The sequence below is a fragment of the Monopterus albus genome, unplaced genomic scaffold (genome assembly GCF_001952655.1).
Source record: "Monopterus albus unplaced genomic scaffold, M_albus_1.0 scaffold35.1, whole genome shotgun sequence".
Classification (NCBI taxonomy): Eukaryota; Metazoa; Chordata; class Actinopteri; order Synbranchiformes; family Synbranchidae; genus Monopterus; species Monopterus albus.
This window is the reverse complement of record NW_018127915.1, coordinates 127065-146727: the sequence shown is the minus strand read 5'-3', so window position 1 is coordinate 146727 and position 19663 is coordinate 127065. Positions and strand designations below refer to the sequence as shown.

At 41.2% G+C, this 19663-nt stretch overlaps 1 protein-coding gene across 4 annotated transcripts in view; it reads right to left on the bottom strand.

Moving 5' to 3' along the window:
* The window catches only part of LOC109958933 (protein shisa-9), an 83617-nt gene that overhangs the window by 34502 nt on the left and 29452 nt on the right, over positions 1 to 19663 (bottom strand). For all 4 annotated transcript variants that reach the window (XM_020597915.1, XM_020597918.1, XM_020597916.1 and 1 more), the window contains exon 3: positions 2696 to 2811. In XM_020597915.1, the coding sequence (XP_020453571.1) occupies positions 2696 to 2811 (116 nt within the window). The remainder of the gene's footprint in view (positions 1 to 2695; positions 2812 to 19663) is intronic.

Below are 19663 nucleotides of genomic sequence, written 5' to 3'. Positions count from 1 at the left end.
CCCTACAAATTCTTTTAGATAGATAAAGAATAGTTTTGTGCAAGCACCAACCCACGCTGAAATGTTCTTTCACCTGGGGTGTGATAAACGTTTTGTCCACATTTATATGCAGTTATTGTCTTATCTCCTTGTCTCTCTCTTTGTCTTTCACTCCCCTTCAACCCTGTCCCTCTCTCTCTCTGTAGCCTGGAGGATTAAATGTGTTTAATTAAGAGGTGATTATGTGTAGACGGCTGACACAGCACAATCAGGAGGCTTCATCCCACTGCCCTAACTAACGTTACCCTGCACCCCCATTCATCTCCCAGACGAGCATGTCCTCCTTCCTGCCTTGTTTATCCCATATTTCACACACACACACACACACACACACACACACACACACACACACACACACAATATGAACAACCAAAAAAATCCTTCCATACATACATACATACATACATAAGGCTATTTAGATAATGATGTTAAAGAATATGGAAAAAACAAAGCTGAGGAGGTGAAAGGGGGGATATTACAGCAGGGGAAGTAAAGGAAGGAGTGAGGGGAAGTCCTAGGCAGCACAGCACAGGGTGAGAAAGAGGCCAAAAACCTGTTTACTGCAGCGACAGGAAGATGAAAGTAAAGAGATGAGCCTCAGCATTTTCCTTTTGTCAGTACGTGTGGTTAAATTTTGCATGTGTAAGTGTGTGCATTTGTGACGGTGTGAAATGAAAAACCTTTTTAACTATAATAATTTGTATATGAAGCAAAGCATATGGAACATTTGGTATTTTATTGGAAGGTGTTTTTTTGAGCCATGGTAATTGATCAGTAACTGACCACAAGTGATGCAAGTACTACAGAGTGATACAGGTCAGCCTGGACACTAGAAAACAACTGGACCAAAATGCTAAGCTACCAGTTTTCCTGCTGTGCATGAGGATAAGCAAAGACTCTTGTCCTTTAAAAACATGTCGCCACTCTTGTTACAAATAAGTCCTCAGGAAATATGTCCACTAATTTGCATCTCAATCTGCTGAAGAATTGCAAGGTGATAATAAGCAGTCATGTGTGTGTGTCTCAAGTGAAGGCGGGAGACAGATGGGTCACAATGTTTCCTCTGTGGGTTTGGAGCTGGAACACAGCTAATTGCGTCTTAATTAAATATGACCTGACTGTCCCTGTGCCTCCTCGCCCATGATGACACTTGCGCTTGTGTGTTTATGTGTAAGACAGAGAGACGGCAACAGAAAGTGACCTCTGTGAGTGTGTGAGGAGACATAAACTAGTGTGGAAAAGTCAATGCTGATGTGCATTTCTAAGTCTGTGCCATTTGTGTGTGTGGAATTAAGTCTTCACTGTCCCCTGAGCTCAGTAGTGATGTGTTGTGTGTGTTTGTGAGACCATTTGAGGGAATGACTGTGTGTTACAGCAGATATTAAAGCTTTGTCCCAGTCCTCTCAATTAATTCACCCCCTTGTTTCTGAGCTGCTCTTGATATGGAGAGTTGCTCTAAGACAGTGAGCCCCAGGCAGGGCATACTTGTACCTAGAACAATGCTTCTGCATTTGGAAGTTTGGGGTTTATGGAAGGACTGTGGAGTAGTTCAACTCATTTGAGCACATAGAAATTACTATTACTACAAAGCAGATTGAGCCAGCTATAACTAGTTAGCAGTGGTGTATAAACAACTGGCTAAAAGTAAATGATAAAAACTTAAAAGCTGAGAAAAACAAATTGTGAATAACTGGGGGACTTGAGTCACATGACTTCACTCGAGTCAGACTTAAGTCAGACTAATTGGAGGACTTGAGAATACTGGTAAAAAACTGACATGATATTCATGACTTGAAACTAGACTTGAAATTACTTCAATTTTTTAACAAAAATTTGCATTTTTCTAAATACCACTGACATGATATTCATGACTTGAAACTTGACTTGCTGTGACTTGAAATTTTTCTAAATACCAAGAAGTTATATTTTGTTTCTGAAACACAACTGGGTGATTTCTAGAACAATGGTATGCAAAAACAGTCTGCAGCATAAAAATCAGCGACACAAACACTACAACATTCAACGTCATCCGTCGCTACAGAACTCACAAAGAAAGGTTTGTATGTGAATGTGTACGTTACCCAACCTACTGTCTGGTTGAACATTAGCTAGAAAATCAAAGTTAAGTTTAAGCTGTTAGACCTGGCTTTGTGTTGATCACGCATTTCACTGAGAACAGTTTGATGGTCATGATAGATGTGCCTTTTTAATTTAATAGCTAAGGGTTATCTTATATCCTACAAACGCACAATTAATAATCAGAGCACATTTGTGAAGGCTTTACTTAAATGCATGATATTCCCATAACATTATCAGATCGTCAGACTGTTGACTTGTGACTTGCTTGACTTATAGTAGGGACTCGACTTGCTTGATTCTCACCACAGTAACTTGGGATTTGCTTATGACTTGCATGTGTGTGAATAAACCACTCAGAAAATGAGCTCAAATAATGAAAAAATGGTTGAAATACTGTAAACAGTGGTGCTGAAGAACAACTTATTTTTCCACTGAACCTCTGACTGCACAATTTGTAGATTTGTGATACTTTTGTTGAGCCAGTATTGTCACTAATTACACATGTACTCCGTCTGCTTGCACGCAAACTCATGTGCCAATGTGTACAGATACACAAATACACATATTTAGGACTGACTGTTGTTGGCGCGTAGTGCCCTGGCCGAGATGCCGTTGGTTCCTATGGGATGATGAACCCCGGCTCCATCCACCACTCCTGCCTCTCCTGGCTGCTTCAGAAGCTCCGTCAGAGTCCTTGAAGGAGGAGAAATCACACAAATTTACACACTTTATTAAATCGTCCTGCATACAACCTGAACACTGGACAAAAAACTTACAAGCCCTCACAAGTGTACTGATCCACACAAAGGGAGGAGGAAAAGTGTCTGTCAGCAGCTTCTGAGACAAAGGTCTGAATGGAGATGCGAAGGGGAAGGAGTTGAGTCACAGTGAGAAAGAAGCACATTCATGCAAATGGAATATGAAAATCCATTATTCAAAAAAATCCAAACAGCCTTCATCTCTGTAACTCTACCCGAGGATAAACAAGTTTAAAACAGTGTTCAAATCTATAAAAAGCAAACCCAAACAGAAAACACTTCAGGAACCAGGGATGGAAAGGGTCGATGTTTGCCAGCTGGGAGCATCAATCGTTTTAAAAAATGAAACAACTTCCGCTCTTGCCATCTTTCATTGTTTGATGCCTTTGAGGAAGTTCAGAAGCCTCCTCCAAACTGGCACACAGGCAGGAAGCAGCCTGACGTGCACATTTACCAGACAGGGGTTTAGTCTGTGTTTTGTATCAGATACAAAGTAATTTGCCAATTTTATTTTACTTCGATGTTACAGAATGTTTTGCTCAGTGATTCTCACTTAGCAAGGTTAAAAGAAATTACTGGACCAGTTAACTAAAAGCAAACCCATCTGGTGGGAATAGTTAGCTAAATGGTTAAATCGGCTAGCTAAAGCTAATGAATTATTAGCTAAAAGTAAGGGTTAAACAGTTTAAATAAATTAGCTAAAAGTAGCAATTTTATTTTACTTCGATGTTACAGAATGTTTTGCTCAGTGATTCTCACTTAGCGAAGTTAATAGCTACAAGTACTGGACAAACAGCTACTAGACAGCTAAAACAAATGAACTGACACTTTATTGAAGAGTTTGCTAAACTAACCCAGAGGAAAAGAAAATTTATAAACATTTTATTTACTAAATTTCTCTTAGACAACTATGAGGTCTGTGTGAAACCAAAATGAGACTCAGGCTTATTGCTCCCGTCTCTCTTATTCCCCTCCAAAACAAAAAGACAAAATCCCAAATTAGTCTCTTTTTAAGTTTCAAAGGAGATCTCATCAAGCTCTAAAATAATTCTCAGGTTTCCTGAACTTTGTGCCTCTTTGTGATCTGAGGCAGAGAAATCAGAGCTGTCTCTGAACTCAGCCTAAGCATCTCATGCTAAGCCCTTAGAGGGCGAAAACTACAAGCACTCACTGAACTCTCACCCAAACCTAATGGCTTTTTCCAGCATTCTCTTTATCTGATTTCCCAGCATGCTCCGCTGGGAAGACTCAAAGTTCTTCCAGCATTCATGTTCACGTATTATATTTCTTTTTGTTGTGTGTTGCAGCAGTGTACCTGTTTATTATTTCACCCTGTACTGTATTTGATTAGTCCTGTGTAGTTATTTGTACCTGCCACCCTAAGTATAACTGCTCTTGTTGCTTTTTTTGTCGTCCTGCTGGTGGCACGGTGCTTCTGGTGGCTCTACCAAACCAAAAGGATGTGGCTACAGATTGATGAACTCTGTCGCCACTTCCTACCAACCCAGTGCTGCCCACAATATAGAAACATGTCGGTATATGTGTAGTCTGAAATGTATTGTTCCATGGTTGCTTTAGCATTGCTCATTTTCTTCTCCAAAGGAGAAAAAATGAGCCATTATTAACACAGAGTAGAGTTTAGCGAGGCATCGCACTTATGTGGATTTCAGGAGAAACATATCAGAAACACATCAGACAAAATAGAAATGAAAATGATGCTGAAATGAGAATCACATTGTTTGTTTCCCGAGCTGTAGAAAAACAACCTTTGACCAGTAAAATCTTCCTCTGAGAATGGAAAAATGATTGAAAACCATGCGGTGTTGATGATGGGGTGATTGAGTTCATCAGACAGGGCTGAGGGGGATACAACTGAAAGCTCCATATGCTTTCTAACCAGAAAGAAGTCACGTCAGGCCGCACAGGCTGCTGTTAAACATCAGAAAACTAAACTAGCATAGTAAGGGAATAAGGGAAGCAGAGGCACCTTCGCTTGGAGGCTTCCTCAAGTTACTGTAATGTATTTCCTGTGCATCCAGATGTTTATAATGGCTTGTTTACCTGGCAGTCTTTTATAAATGTTAACTTATTGTGTTATGTTGGAATGAGCTTTTCTCACAGAAGTGATCAATGCTGTCAAGTGGATGCATTTTCCTGTATATTCTGAGAAAGATGGTTGAAGACAAACGATGCTCAAATGATGATTTCAGCCTGGTAATTTAAACTGTCCAAGTACATCTCATACTGTCATTTCTAACTTCTCAGCCTGGTAATTTAAACTGTCCAAGTCCATCTCATACGGTCATTTCTAACCCTAACATTTTAATTGGTTTTATAGTTTCCAGTGTTTTGCTGACACGTATAAGACTGAAAACAAGACAAGGCTGACCACCAACATGTCACCACTGACAAGAAAATTATAGCAACACAGTCAACAAATTAGCTGTGACCCCAAAGCCGCTCTCAAGAGACTCACTGATATTTCCGCACCGTTAATTTCGCTGTTGAAACAGTAAAGCAGTCGTCTTTTTATACAGCCCGCTGTGAAATGATCGCCTGTGGTCATGAGAGCAGTAAGCACCAAAACATCAGTGGAGTATAACGCAGTCCAACACAGCAGCCCTGCAACAGGCACAGAGGACTATGTACCAGTGAGAAAGAAAGGTTTCTTTTTGCATTGGTGTGATTGGTGTGATTAGTTCCCAAATGAAGGGACAAAATAAACTGGCATATTCTAGGTCACGATATAAAACATCATACTTGACCTCACGTGTATGATTCCATCTAAGTAATGCCAATATATTAAAGGGTACCTCCACCAGTTTTATGCATAAAAATCAGTTTACTTGCCATAAGTACAACCTACCCCATGCAAACAGTTGCATATTGCTCCTTTCCAGTCTGTGCAGGCGGTGCACAAATACCCTTAGTGCTCACAATAATGAGGGACACCAGCTATTAGGCTGTTTCCTACCAGTTAAAAAAATAATCCATGTTTGTATGAAATAAATAATTGTAAAAAGCTGCTATTTGTGCTTTTCCAAACACTGTTTATGTATTCGGCTCCAGGCAAACACAATACGTACAATGTGGACTGTATGTTGTTACAGAAACACACATTTTACACTGGCATTTAAATTGGCCTTTGCATTTTCTGCTTGCTAGCCAATCCATTTTCTTTCACTCCTCTCATTAATATCTGTCCACTTCCATTCTGTGACTTCATTTGTCTCCACCCCTCTTCCCCAGCTCTCAATGGTAATAAATCCAGCTACTGTATCTCCATCAGTCTGTCACCTCCTCCTCCAGCTCTGTGACTTCAGAATGTTTAACAGCCCTATTTTTGAGGACTTGTGCTTTACACTGTCTGTCTCTCCGGAACTGTTGTCTTTTTAACCACATCTGTTTTGTTTTCACAAATTTCTGCATCTGTTATCTCTTCCCTTCTTCATCATCTCTCCCTGTATTTCTTCCTCAACCCTCTGTTTCAGTCCTCTGATTCTGCTTCCCATGTGCTCTCCCGTTGTTGTGTCTGGTCTGCCTCTCACCTTTTGGCCCAGTTTCTAATTTCCCCCTCTACTTTTGCCTCTCTTCCTCCTCCTTTAGCATTCTCAGCTCCTCATCCCTCATTTTTCTTCTCCTCCCTCAGGAAACTCATATAAACTATTCCAACTGCAATATTAGTACTCCTGAAAATGATATGAGGACATCAGAGTCCACAACCAGCCCCCCACCCCCCTGGATGCTGCTGGGGTCACATGAACTCTTAGCTGTCTGCAGAGTAAGTAACCGCACAACTTATTTAGCGTTACACTGAGCTGCACGAGGCAAAGGCACAGCCAAGTGTCTAAAATGCAAATCTGCACCACTTCAGTGGGGGAGAAATTCAAATACTAAACTCCAGATGAGAATAGCATTCACCCAGTTTATATGCAGAGGGAAATCTGGCTCTTTCATGATAAGGGAGGAAGAAGCATGGTGACACGCTGCACTTCAAACCTCTAGTACAGTTACCTATGAATAAATGAGGACAGCACATGCAGAAGAGCCACACAAGTGACAAAGACAAGCTGCCATGCCTAGTTCATTCTAAAGTGATACATGTGATTAGTTTGTGTTGTTGAGGTTTTTCCAAAAATGTTAAAAAGATGTTGGAGACATCACCGGTTCAGTCAGTGAGAAACGTGGCAGGCTGTCTGACTTAAAGGGCCATTGACTGTAGACAAAGAGGAAAACTTGTCTGTGAGAAGTAGTAGAGAAGGAACCTCGATGACGTCCAGTTACCTCATATGGAAAAACTCCCTAATGTTAAATTTGCTGAACTGTTGTTTTGTTGATTGTATATATACACAAGGCCAAGGCTCATTTTCAGTAAAAATAAAAATGCCAATTATATACACAACTATTATAGTATATATACTGTAAGGCATGTGAACTGAATAATGTACACTCTCAAACAGAAATGCTGCAGCGGAGGGTTTTATTCCCATGAGCTTTGGTGGAACTTCTAGAAAACTCCAAAGAATCATCTTCTCACAGTCTGACTGGCTTAAAGCACCACATACTCAGCCGGGTCGTGACTGACACATGCTAAACACTGCAGAGTAAAAAAAAAAAAAACAAACAAACAAAAAAAAACAAAACACTGAACTTCTCCCCCAGAATTTGATATGACAAAACATATCCACTTGAAAATGCCACAGCCATGGAGCAACACATTCAGTATTTTCCAGTGAAGCAGTTTAATATGATGGTCATTGCCTCAAATTGAGTCGGCAGCATCGACCTTCATGGGAGAGTTTTGGTGCAATTAGTGACCATTTAGACATTTATAGGTAAAAACAGTTGAAACCACTGAAAACCGCTGATATTCACACAGCACAAACCTTCTGAGGGGTGAAACATGGCGATTGATTAGACTGTGACATTTCAGCAATGTCTTTACTGTTCTGCCCTCCAGTTTTTAAACAGACTAAATTAGGGGAGAAAGATAAAGCTGCTAAAACTGCTGTTTTAAATAAATTTCTTTAAGTATGTTTCAGGGTTTTCCCTGCCATAGAAATCCTGAGCTGCAGTGCCTAAGTGTTTTTGTAGCTGTCATTTTTCCAACTGTGTGAGCACCTAAGCTGAATGAAGCAAGTTTTGTTAGTGTGTCAAAGATTATGAAAGCAACAAAGAAAATAATTATCAGAATTCAAGTATGAAAACATTTTTGTTTAGAGAGCAGAACATGACTCTGCTGCTGTGCTGATGGAATTAGTGCTGTAGAAAAGTACATTATACTAAATTTACCATGTGAGTCATTGAAGTAGGCCACAGGAAGTCAACCCCCCTCTGCGGTTTATATTCCTTGCCTTTATTAGCAACTGGCACTTACAGTATTTGTTCAGCACAGTATTGTTTTCCTAAAATAATAAGTCTGACACATCAACTGTCTGAAAACAGAGAAAACTGTTATTCATTCCCTCCACGGTGACTTTTGAACACTGCTCCGCCACAGTGTTCAGTAAAGATCGCTTTTATAAACCCACGTAAGCATGTGTTGTTTTTGTTGTTATGACATTTTGTGAGTATGAGTCCAGGATCATTCTTTCACGTGCATGTTGGTAAAGCTGCCACTGCAATGTCAGTATAGCAAGTAGATCGAGATAGAATTACATTTTGGAGGAAGTATTCCTGAGAAGAGGGTAAATATCTGTGCCATGGTTGGGTCACTGCATCCACACAGATTGTGTTTCACAATCTTGCAGTGGCTTGGTTGTGTAACAGCCTGTGCACTGCTGTTTTCAATTGTCAAAGAGCATTTTGTGATAAAAATAAAAAATAAACAAAGTGAGAAAAACACCCCATGGTCATGTAATAAGACATTCAGTGCTGTTCTTCAAACACACACAAACACATTTACTCCCCTGGGTCTTTAACACAGCAGTTTGTAACTAAATCACTCCTCACTGTCACAGCAGGTTCATTTATATTACAAGGCCCCCCCCACCACAGATGATTCCAGGGGCTCGTAACCTAGTACGGAGATACAACCCTGCTGTTTTCAAACAGCGGTTACATATAGCTGTGTGTGATGCTGCTTGTCAGCTACAGTTGTGCCACCCAACCAACCTACACAAAACACAGATCCTGTTCACACACACACACACACACACAGCAGCCGCTCTCTTACCTACAGTTGTGCCTAGAGGGAGTTAACTGATGCTGCACAAAAGTGACTCACTTTATTTCTCAAGGGTGATAATTTAGAGAGGATGCAGCGAGTGGGAATTGCGTGGCTGTGTGTGTGGTTACCAGTGATTTCACAAAAATCCTCCAGGGCAGGTAAAGTGAATTTCAAAATGTGCAGGGAAGCGAGGCAGAGGGATGTATGTGAGTTTATGACCATGTGGAGGCTGTTTTCTCTCCATCCTCTCTTTCATATTTCACTATTAATTAGAAATTTGAAAAGCCCCAAAACCATTGTGGCCTGTGACCAAATGATCGGATTTTCCACCTACTTACTGAATATCACATCTTGTGCTCGAGTATTTTGTTTTCATGTTTAGGACAATGCTAATAATATTCGTTGATATTTGTTTCAGTGAGCGGCTCCTCTTAGCAGTCTGATTGTTATACAAGTTAAAGTGAAGTTCATAGTGACTGTTCCAAAGCTACTGCCTATGAATGGGCGGTTTGAACCTGAAAGCAAATGAGTAGGACAAAAGGCAGAGAGAGAAAGACTCAGCGTTCACGTGTGTGTGTGGGTGCTGTGCAAGTTTCGGTCCATCTCTCCCCCTCCATCTGGTGGTGCTATGAAATGACAGAGCTAGCTACTCAAAGTCTCTCGTCTTCAGTGATTTGCTACACGTTATCACACCACTGCTGACAGGAGGCAACACACACACACACACACACACACACACACACACACACACAGGTAGTAGGGTAAACAGACACTGCAATGCCACAAGTGGTAACATGTCTCAGAGGGGGTCTGATCCACCCAGTCCCTCTGACACATAAACATCCAAGTACTCGTGCATGCACGCACACACACACAGATATGGCTGTAGCTGCCAGACAGTGCACCCTTGGCTTGGTACAGAGTCTGGATCTGTCTCCCACCCTGCTATGCTCCTATTAGAGCTGACAGCTGCCAAATAATGTCCCTTGGCATGGCTGCCATGCCAGGGCCTCTTTGTGTTTATACAGTCTCTTGTTGTGTGTGTTTACATCATTGATTGTAAAAACAATGAACCCCCAGAAGGGAAGCCACCAAAACTTGATCGCCCCCTGGTGGCTGGTCGCAGTATAGGTCATAAATCCCACCTCCTCCATGTCAGCAGATGGGAGACGAGACAAAATAAAAACTTGACGTGCTAATCAAATAAATTGTTCCCAGAGGTCACTTCTGTAGTTTTTGGTAGATATTATCCCACGGACGTGTGTACAAGTGGTTTTTCTGCTAAGTTGTACAGCATACAACCGCAGTTCTAGTTGGATTAGCTATAAATTTTAAATGTATATTTTTCAAATGCTATTTATATTTTTCTGTGTGACTGTGAAACAGTTTGTAATCCTGTTTTTGAAGGAGAACTTTTCAAATGAAGTCACCTTTAGTAAAGTTGTCGCACTGTCATCATTGTCACTATTTCTTGCGCTTGTCTCATCTCCATTTGAAAATTTCTGAAACTGTCACCGTGACGATAAAACAAACAAACAAAAAAATAAAAACTATTCTTGGTGAATTTGATTCACAGGTTTTTGCTGCAAGTGAATTTTAATAAAAATAAATAAAAATCACAGCCAGTCTGCTGGAAGCCACAGTAACCAGTCGCTGGCAGCATCTCAGTGCCGAGGCTGTGGTGTTGCTTAAGATGACGTGACAGAAAATACCATATGTCAACCTGTGACTCACTGCTCTCATTATTTTGGGCCATTTTTATTCTGGAAACACACACAAACATTCATTCTCCTCAAGGGATTTGTTCTCCAACATTTTGTGTTTTGCACACTTAACTCATGCATGAATACATCTACACAAAAGCCGTCGTTTGACATCATCGGTGAAGTCCTGTGCAGGAACTCACTTCAGTCTGATCTTGCCATCATCTATCATCACACAGATCCATTCAATATTGATCTATTTAATTAGATAACCTCTGTCTGAACAGCTGATGTCTGTAGGAGACGTCAGGTCTCCATCAAACAGATCAGAATACATTTGTTTTTATCCAGCTGTGAACTACATAACCATTATTTAACTTTATGGTGGGGACCAACAGTGAATAGTGCAGAAGAGCCTTTTCACCCAGATCTCAACCATCAGGCCCTTCATCATGCAAGCGTGCACCCAGCACATCACCTGTACATGTCATGTACTGTGAATGTGCCATGGTCAGAGAATTACAGCACTCTTGCATCTGTGCACTGTGACCTGCTCTAGTAAATGTTGAACTGTGGAGTTCAGTGACCTTGAATGACAGGCACAGGCACCGGCACATGGCGCTAGCATGTCACGCGTCCTGGGTGCAGCTTGCTGTGCTAAGGGAGGTGAGGTGCACAGATTTCGCAAATCTTCACTCTGCTTATTACTGAATGCAGTTTACAGTTTACATGAGCAGCTCTGCGGCTCCCAGATGGATGCTATTTGTGGCTAAGGGGATGCAGCTGGTCAGCCTGAGATGTGAACCATCAATGGACATGCGAGCAGCTTGATTAGACACTCAGGAGCCTGGTGCTAGACTACCACCTACTGATCTTTGATTCAGGTTTTCACATCAGGTCAGACCCATTTATATTTTTTGTTGTTTGGGGAGGTGTAACCTGTTTAAGAGTGAGCTTTAGAGATGCTGGCTTTGTTACCTACAGACTATTTGGATCACCAGCCTGAATTAAATCTCATTTTTGAATCATTTGACATTTTTCTTAGCTGCTTACCTGTACATAGTCCAAAGGAGAATTACCACATTGCAGGCAATAAGCTTAGTCTTGTCCCAAACCTAAATGCAAAACCATTTCTAATCTTCAAACTAAGCCAAAAAGCTGTAAATTTCAGATTTATCGTACAGATATGAGATGTGCTCCTTGCATGCCAGGTCACGTGTGAAATTCAATGTATATAAATGCTTGTATTTAGCAACAATTTATGTAAAAATCAGATTTTAATACTCCATTTAATTTGATTTTGTCTTAACAAATGCACAACAGAACTAGTTTTCCCTGTTTGTACTTGGTGACAGAGAGACATGGAGAGAAAAACCCCACAAGGCCCATCCTGTTCTCTGTGTGTTCTTCAGTTTTAATGCAGCTGAATTCACAGCATAGCTCTTCTCATTTACACAGTTCTATGCTACTGTTGTTAGATGTCAGATCTACTGTGAAATATAGGTTACTCCTTGCCAAGGTGGTGTGCTGCAGATAAAATAATTATCACGATCTCAGTTCACAAAATGAACAAAAATACAGGTCATTGATAGGAACTGTGCTGCTATTAGACTTAAGATTTATGGTCCGGCACTGAGTCTACACACAGCACGTGGCCTACGGTGTAGTGACCATTTATATTTGTGCTGCTCTGACATTACACTGCCAGAATGCTAGTTGGTTTCTATGTCACTGAGTTGTGACTGAAACTGAACACAGTGGAGTTACTTTTACTGAAATTACTGCAGCACAGATACGAGTGGACTTGGTGTGTATGACCACTGAACCAGCTGGATGAGGGGGACTTTCCATCCTTGTCTGGCTACTGAGAGACATGAACAAAGAAATGTGATGCAACCAATCAGAGCTGTCACAGTCTGCGTCGCCACTGTGGAGCACGTCAGGCTACGGCGTAGGGTACAAGACCACGCGGTACCTATGGTGTAGGTAAATCAAGCTCTACGGGCTTAAAGGGGCGTCATATTCAAGTGTAACCACAAAGCCTCGAAATGAGCTGCAAACAAAATGTCAGCAAAAACTCTGGACTACATTAGAAATGCAGCTGCTGAAACATTTCCAGTGGACGTAAGGAGTGAGTGACTCTTGGCAGGAAAGCAAATAGGCTCCTGCTTCCCAAAACTATCAAGTATTAAAAAACGAATTATTCCTTTAATGCTGCATGTTGTCAACACTAATGAACCCGGTACTGTGTTTTATATCAGACAAAACATTAACACCAGAGGTTGAATTTGTGAATATTTCTGTCGCGTGCGTCTTGTTCGTACGCCTACAGTACAACAACGCTGTGTACGTTATTTTCTCGCTCCTGTGGCCTGTTATCTCCACAGACAGATCAACCTTGTGTGACCAGCTGTAGCTGTGCTGCTCTCACAGTTAAAACCAAACAACTTGGTGCTGCCCTGTTTGACGCAGTACAATACATTTGATGCAATGCAGCGCAACACAAAGCAGCACTACAAAAAGCTTTGCAGTGCAACACAACAGAAGTCAACCTGTGTTTAGCTCATGACACAGGCACCGATTCTCCCTTCACCGCACATTCAGCTCCAAGTTCTGCCTGCGCACAGACATCAACGCTGTGCACAATATGTAGTGTGTCATGACATTTGCACACAGACACACACCTACGGAGTGTGCGAGGACACTGTGACAGTGCAGTGTAATAAAGTAATGGACAAACAACTCGCACACATGTACAATAAGCCTGATCTTGGCTTTTCCCTTCCACTGAGTGAGTGTGTGTCTACAGGGTGGTTGGCATCAATGGCCGATCAATCACCCTGTCAGGCCTGACTACTTCTAATTCCATCCACACACACCTGCCTCCGTGTGTGTGTGTGTGTGTGTGTGTGTCTCATCCTCCGTCTGTGCCTTCTTCTTTACCATCTTTCATACTCAAATGTTAAAATATCCCATTTGACTAGTGCCGTTCACCCCTGATGTCTGACTGCATTCATCCTCCACACACTTCTTTCCCTCTTAGGTTTCCTTTGTCTGCATTTTACAATCTTGAATTCTGAAAGACACCATTTACAACAGTTTAACAAACTCATCCAGGAGAGAGCTCTGTCTGCTCGTCCCGCATCCGTCTTTGGTTTTAAACCATTATTCCATGGCTCGAATCAGTTTGTTACACCTTTTGATTTTTTTTTCCTTCTTCTGATGTCTATTAGCGACATACGTTTTTTTTTCTGCTTTGGCACATCTGCCTCTCTCGTGTCTTTTCCAGTTTTCTCTCTTTTTCCTAAATATTGAATAAGACCGGCAGAAATAATCATGAATCAGTTTAAAAGCCGATATAAAAACAATTGGAACAGACATTCCAGGGGAGGTGGAGAACAATGGTGAGAGATTAATGAAGTGATGGTATGAAAAATGAACTTGTTCAGTTCTCCCTTTTGATAAAAAGCCAATTAACCAATCTCTTTCCCCAGTTAATCTAACTTTCTGCCATTCCCAAGCTTTCTATTTTTCTCAGTCACTCTCTCTCTCACTTTTTGTCATGCCTCCCATTTGTTTTCTTCTCTAATTTGCCTGTTTTTGTTTTCAATGCTAGACATCATCCTTCTATTTCTCACATTGGCTTCCATCCTTCTTTCTTCATCTCCCATTCTCTTTTTTTTTCCTCTATTGGCCTCTCCTCTCCTCACCTCCACTCCCTCCAGCTCCTTCTCTCCAGTATGTGTGCTGTTGAGCTGTACATAGCACCTACCTAACCCCAGCACGTAGAAGTTTTAAAAAATGAACAACCTGACCTAAAGGGGACCTGAGAACAGCTAGACCTGAGGATAATTACACCCCATCCAAAATGCATCAACTGTTGGTCAGTGGAAAGGAGCAGAAGGATGGGACCCGTGAAGATCTCTAGTCAATACCTAAATAGGTTTTAAAGGGGCATTCCACCAGTTTTTTAAAATGAAAATCTATTTATTTTAGGAGCATTACTTGTATAATTAGCTGTATAGCAGGGGCCTTTTAAAGCCCCCTTGCCTTATAGCGGGAAACCTCACAAAATGTAAATACAGGGTATGACAATTTACCAGGTATGGAGGGTCTAGTAAGAGACGCAATCCAGACGCATTATGGGAAATGTAGTGTGTCTGGAATTGAATTCTTTCAGGCACTGCTGCATCAGTTTTGACCATTATTTTTTAATCTGTCTTTCATAAATCCCCTAAATTAAGTGAAATACTACAAATTAATTTCATGGTCAGGTCAAGCTTTTTTCACTTAAGGCCTCTGTTAAGGGTCAAACCATTTCTCTCTAGAAATGATCTGGAAAAGCTTATCCATGTTTTTATTTTGAGTTGTCTAGACTACTGTAATGTTGTTGAATCGCCTTCAACTTGTTCAAAATGCTGCAGCACATTTTCTCGCTTGGACCTATAAAAGAGTGCGTACGCCATCTTCTCTGTCTGGTTACCTTTTTGCATCAGGATCCAGTTTAAAATCCTACTGATGGATTTTAAGCACTAAATGGTTTAGTGTCTCCCTGTCCAGCCAGACCTCTTAGATCTGCTGATCCTGCACTTCTTGTTCCTAAATCAAAGAAAAATGTAGGGGTGGCTGTACCTTAGCAGCTGCAGCCCCTAAGCTTTGGAAGAACATATTAGATTGGCCCCATCTAAATGCTCATGTCTGTGACGCCCTGCTTTATGACACAGCTCGATAGGTGTAATCTAGTTTTTCTTTTATCCTATTATTGTTTTTAAGTGTCGTCAGAGATGAATCTCTCCTTTTTCTCCTTCTAACGTGACATATGCCTTCAAATTGCCTCACATTGCTTTATTTTAAAACACCCACAGCAGGTGAAAACTGCTGTTTTTTGCCGTCAGTCGCTACAAAACATGCACAGTTCTCCTTCGTAGAGTCAACTTCAGTTTGTTTGATCTGCGAAAACACTAAACATAAGTGATATGAAATTCCAAACGTGCCTGTGCACTGGGAACAGGCTTTGTTTTGGAGCTGGCTCGTGTTTTACAGCCTGGTGCACCATCGCACAGATGGCTTTCAAAAATGTATTAATTAAAGAATCAAGTTTTTTGAATCACTCTTCTTCTCTCCTGTGCCTCCTTCATTATCTCCTCTATTGCTGCTAACATTATAGTCTACCAGCTTGTTGCAAGTCTTTAAAATTCTTAATTTGGTTTGTGGTTGAACTGCATTAAAATGTATGTTTCCATGCATATGTGTACTTTGCTCATCTCCTTTCCAGGTGCGCTCTCGCATGAAAACAGGTTAGGCAGGCATATACCGTATGCAGGGAGAATGAGTATTGATTGGGAGTCTTAGAAAGGTCCCTATAGCTCTGAGGGAGAAGAAGGGTCATAAATCTACTTAATGGCTAGAGATATCACAGCATGAGCTGGGCTGCTGGGATGCTCATCATTTAGAGAGAGATGGAGGGGGAGAGCTGGAGGGATAAAGACAGAGGAAAGTGGTTTATTATATGCTGAGTGCTGATGTACATATGTAAATGAATACAGATGCTGATGAAGGTGCAGCACCTGCGCACACGCACACACACACATCAGAAGCTGGACTGAATCATTTTGCAGCCCCAGTAAGTAAACACAGGCGTGCTGCTTGTCTGTCGTTATTTATTGACACGTGTGTATTTAATATTAAAAACAATAATTATAACTACATTTGAGTTTGTGATTAAAACACTGTACGTACTTCTTCACTGGCTTTGTTAGGATGTTACTGCATGTCTTACGTATGTGCACTGTAACAGGATGTGCGCCCTGAGAACACCGCTCCTTGGTGCTACTCTGGGTCAAGAACTCCACAGGTTCCCTTTAGGAGTCGATAGTTGGCAACCGAAAAAAAACAACGAATGAGGAAAGGACGATGTTATCGAGTTGGGCTGATCATTTAACTTTCTGTTAAACACCAGACACATGAGATAAATAATCAAAAACACAGTGACACACATCGCATTCACTCCAACAAGGACAGAGATCAGAGTGAGGGTTGACAACATTTTAAGACAAAATGCGTCACGTTAACACACACAAATGCCTGTGCCAGTTTGGTCCTTCTGAGTATTTGTGGTGTTTTGCGTGTGATGCAGGGTGCTAGCTGCTCTGCTTGGTTTCCTGCAAAGCTCTTAGAAGTGTTGGACAGCTGTCAACACAGAGAAAGTGCCTTTTGAGATCTTTATTTAAGCATCTTCCACTGCCTGAGAAGGGGGAAAGTCAGCGAGCGAGACAGAGAGGCAGGTGACAGCTGCATTACTGTAGACTACAAAAAGCATTTTGTTTTGGATTGTGCACTTTATACTGACAACTGCCTTCACTTTAACATGATGATTCTTTTTGCATTTACAAATGAACTACATTTATCAACGGCTGTGAGAACAGTGAGCATAGAGCATGAGTTCACACCCAGACTCCTGTCTGGAGTTTGGTTTAGTAACAAAACCATTTTTGTTAAAGCTCCATTAACTAATTTTTGACCATTAAGGGTGAAGTGAGAGTCAAAACAAACTCAAGCAGTGTCCCCATCTCTTCTCCTTCTGTTCCTCCTGCCCCATTTCTGAAACTAGGTCATATATGGTCACCACAGCTGGAGTAGCCATAATAACAGCTCCAGAACTAATGCACAGGGAATATAGAGCTCATAAAGCCTGTGATTTTCAGTGGCTTTGAAGTGACACAATGTCAAATAGAGGTTTACATTTTAGTGATCTGCATACAGATGTTTAACGTTGTTTGTAGCTGATGTATCTGCAGTCACACAAGCAAATTATCCCAGTAAATCTTAAACTGTACTGCATTATGAATGTTTGAAGTAAATTTTGATGGAAAACCTGTAACAAGTTTTCAGCAAAAGACCCAAAGATTCTTTTTAACATCTAAATTCCCTTGAAACTGTTACCTAGTGCACCGTACATGTATGTTTGTGTTCATTTGCCAGCAGCTACAAGTGGTTGGTGAAGAAAACCTGTGTATGATAAAATGTGATTTGAGCCTTTGTTGCTTGTCATTCTCTTCCATCATCCTGTGTTTTCCAGCAAAACTGCAACAGTGTTGTTGGATCTTTAAAGACCCAGTGTCTACTCTTGTCGTGCTATGATAAGAAACTTTTGTCACATGTTGTGCCTGAGCTGGCTGTGAGCATCTGGTTTGCTGCCTTTCTACCACAATATGTATGCAGCATATACGCTCTCTTTAGATTTATCACACTCATTTGCACTAAAGTAGGAGGAAAGCAGACCTGGCTGGAATGTAAATGGCTCTTTCACTGATAAACAGGCTGGAATAGACTGATGAAGGAGTAGAGGCGATACAAACGTTGGGGCTAGAACAGAGAGACATGAACACTGCCTGCTAAACAGCTGTAAACTCCCTTTGTTTAAAAGTTATAGTAAAGAACTGCAGCTGTCACAAGTTAAAATCTGTCAAGAATAAATATTAAGCATCTAAACTGTAGTTTTGGGTTCGTGATGAGCTTGTTGCTGGCATGAGTGCATCTTTCATCATTTTCACTTTATTTATTTATGAGTGCACAGAAATAGAATAAGGGTTCGATTCCAAACAGTAGAAAGTATGAAACCATGGACTAAAACAACCTGTATTCAATTCTCAGGATTCATTATCAATCAATAAGTAATCTACATTCAATCTCACTGGGCAGCCATATGCAGTAAGGGGATGACCTGACCTTTAAACAGGTTCTCAGTATCTGTGAAAAGGAACAGAGGGAGATGTCAAGGACATCACTGAACCAAAGTGGTCGCCATCATTTTCCTGGATGTTCTCTGTTGTGGCAAACAATCATCAATGTTTAGGTCTGTGAAGATTCATCCAGGATAGAAGTCAAGGCAGCTGGACCTGCTTTAGACTTTTGAGGCATTTCACAAGTTAGTCAGAAATGAAAAACACATTCAGACAAGAGTCTTCAAGAACGTACAGTCCAGCTGCATTTTGAGACAGTCCAGTGTAACAAACCATCTACTGCAGACAGTAATGACGTGCCTCTGTCCGAAGCATCACAACATTGTTTTAACACCACAAAACTACAGAGGTGGTCAAGTTTGCTTCTTTTGAGGTTGACTGGACCATTATCAAGCGGCTGCCAATCCTCGACCACAGACGTGACTGACCGAGAACGCGCTTGGTGTTTGTGCAAAACAAAGTGCTGCCAAACAGCCAGTTTTGTAGCTGTCCTCCTGAGAGGCCTGTCACATCAGAAAACACTCAGATAGATCATTTTGAAAGGCAGTGACAAATGACCTCATTTGTCACTTAGACACATTGTGAATGTGCATGCATGCTGTCAGACTGCTTTCTCTACATCGAGCTGAATTAATCACAGCCTTAATAAAGAAAGCAAACAAACAAAAACAACACTAACTTGGCCGCGGTGTCACCTTCTGTCTTTAATCATGGCACAGCCAGGACAGGCCTGTCTACATCTTCCCTCTAATAATACAGATTAAATCAACATGAAGATAAAAACATCTTTTTCTGTTTGTGCTTATCGACACCTCTCTCACTCTGTCGCTCCTGGACATCTTTCCCTTTCCCCCCCTCCAGTTTATCTGTCACTTTTAGTCTCTCTCACACATTTTACTCCCATCGATCCCTTAGCTTTATCTTTGTGCTCTCTGTTTTGTCTCTGGAGACCCCTTTTTCTGTTTTCCCCAAACCCTCTCACTCTTTCATCCCTCTCATGTTCTGTATTACTGTAGGTAACCACATATCTGTGCCTTCCTGCTCCGCTTTCAAAAGTAAAGACCCTGTAGTTAAACAGTGTAGCTGAAGACTGGGAGACTGTGCTGGGTTTATTGGATTTGGGGACTGGAGGTAACCAGTGTTTTTATTCCCTCGCTGGGGACACAGCAGGAA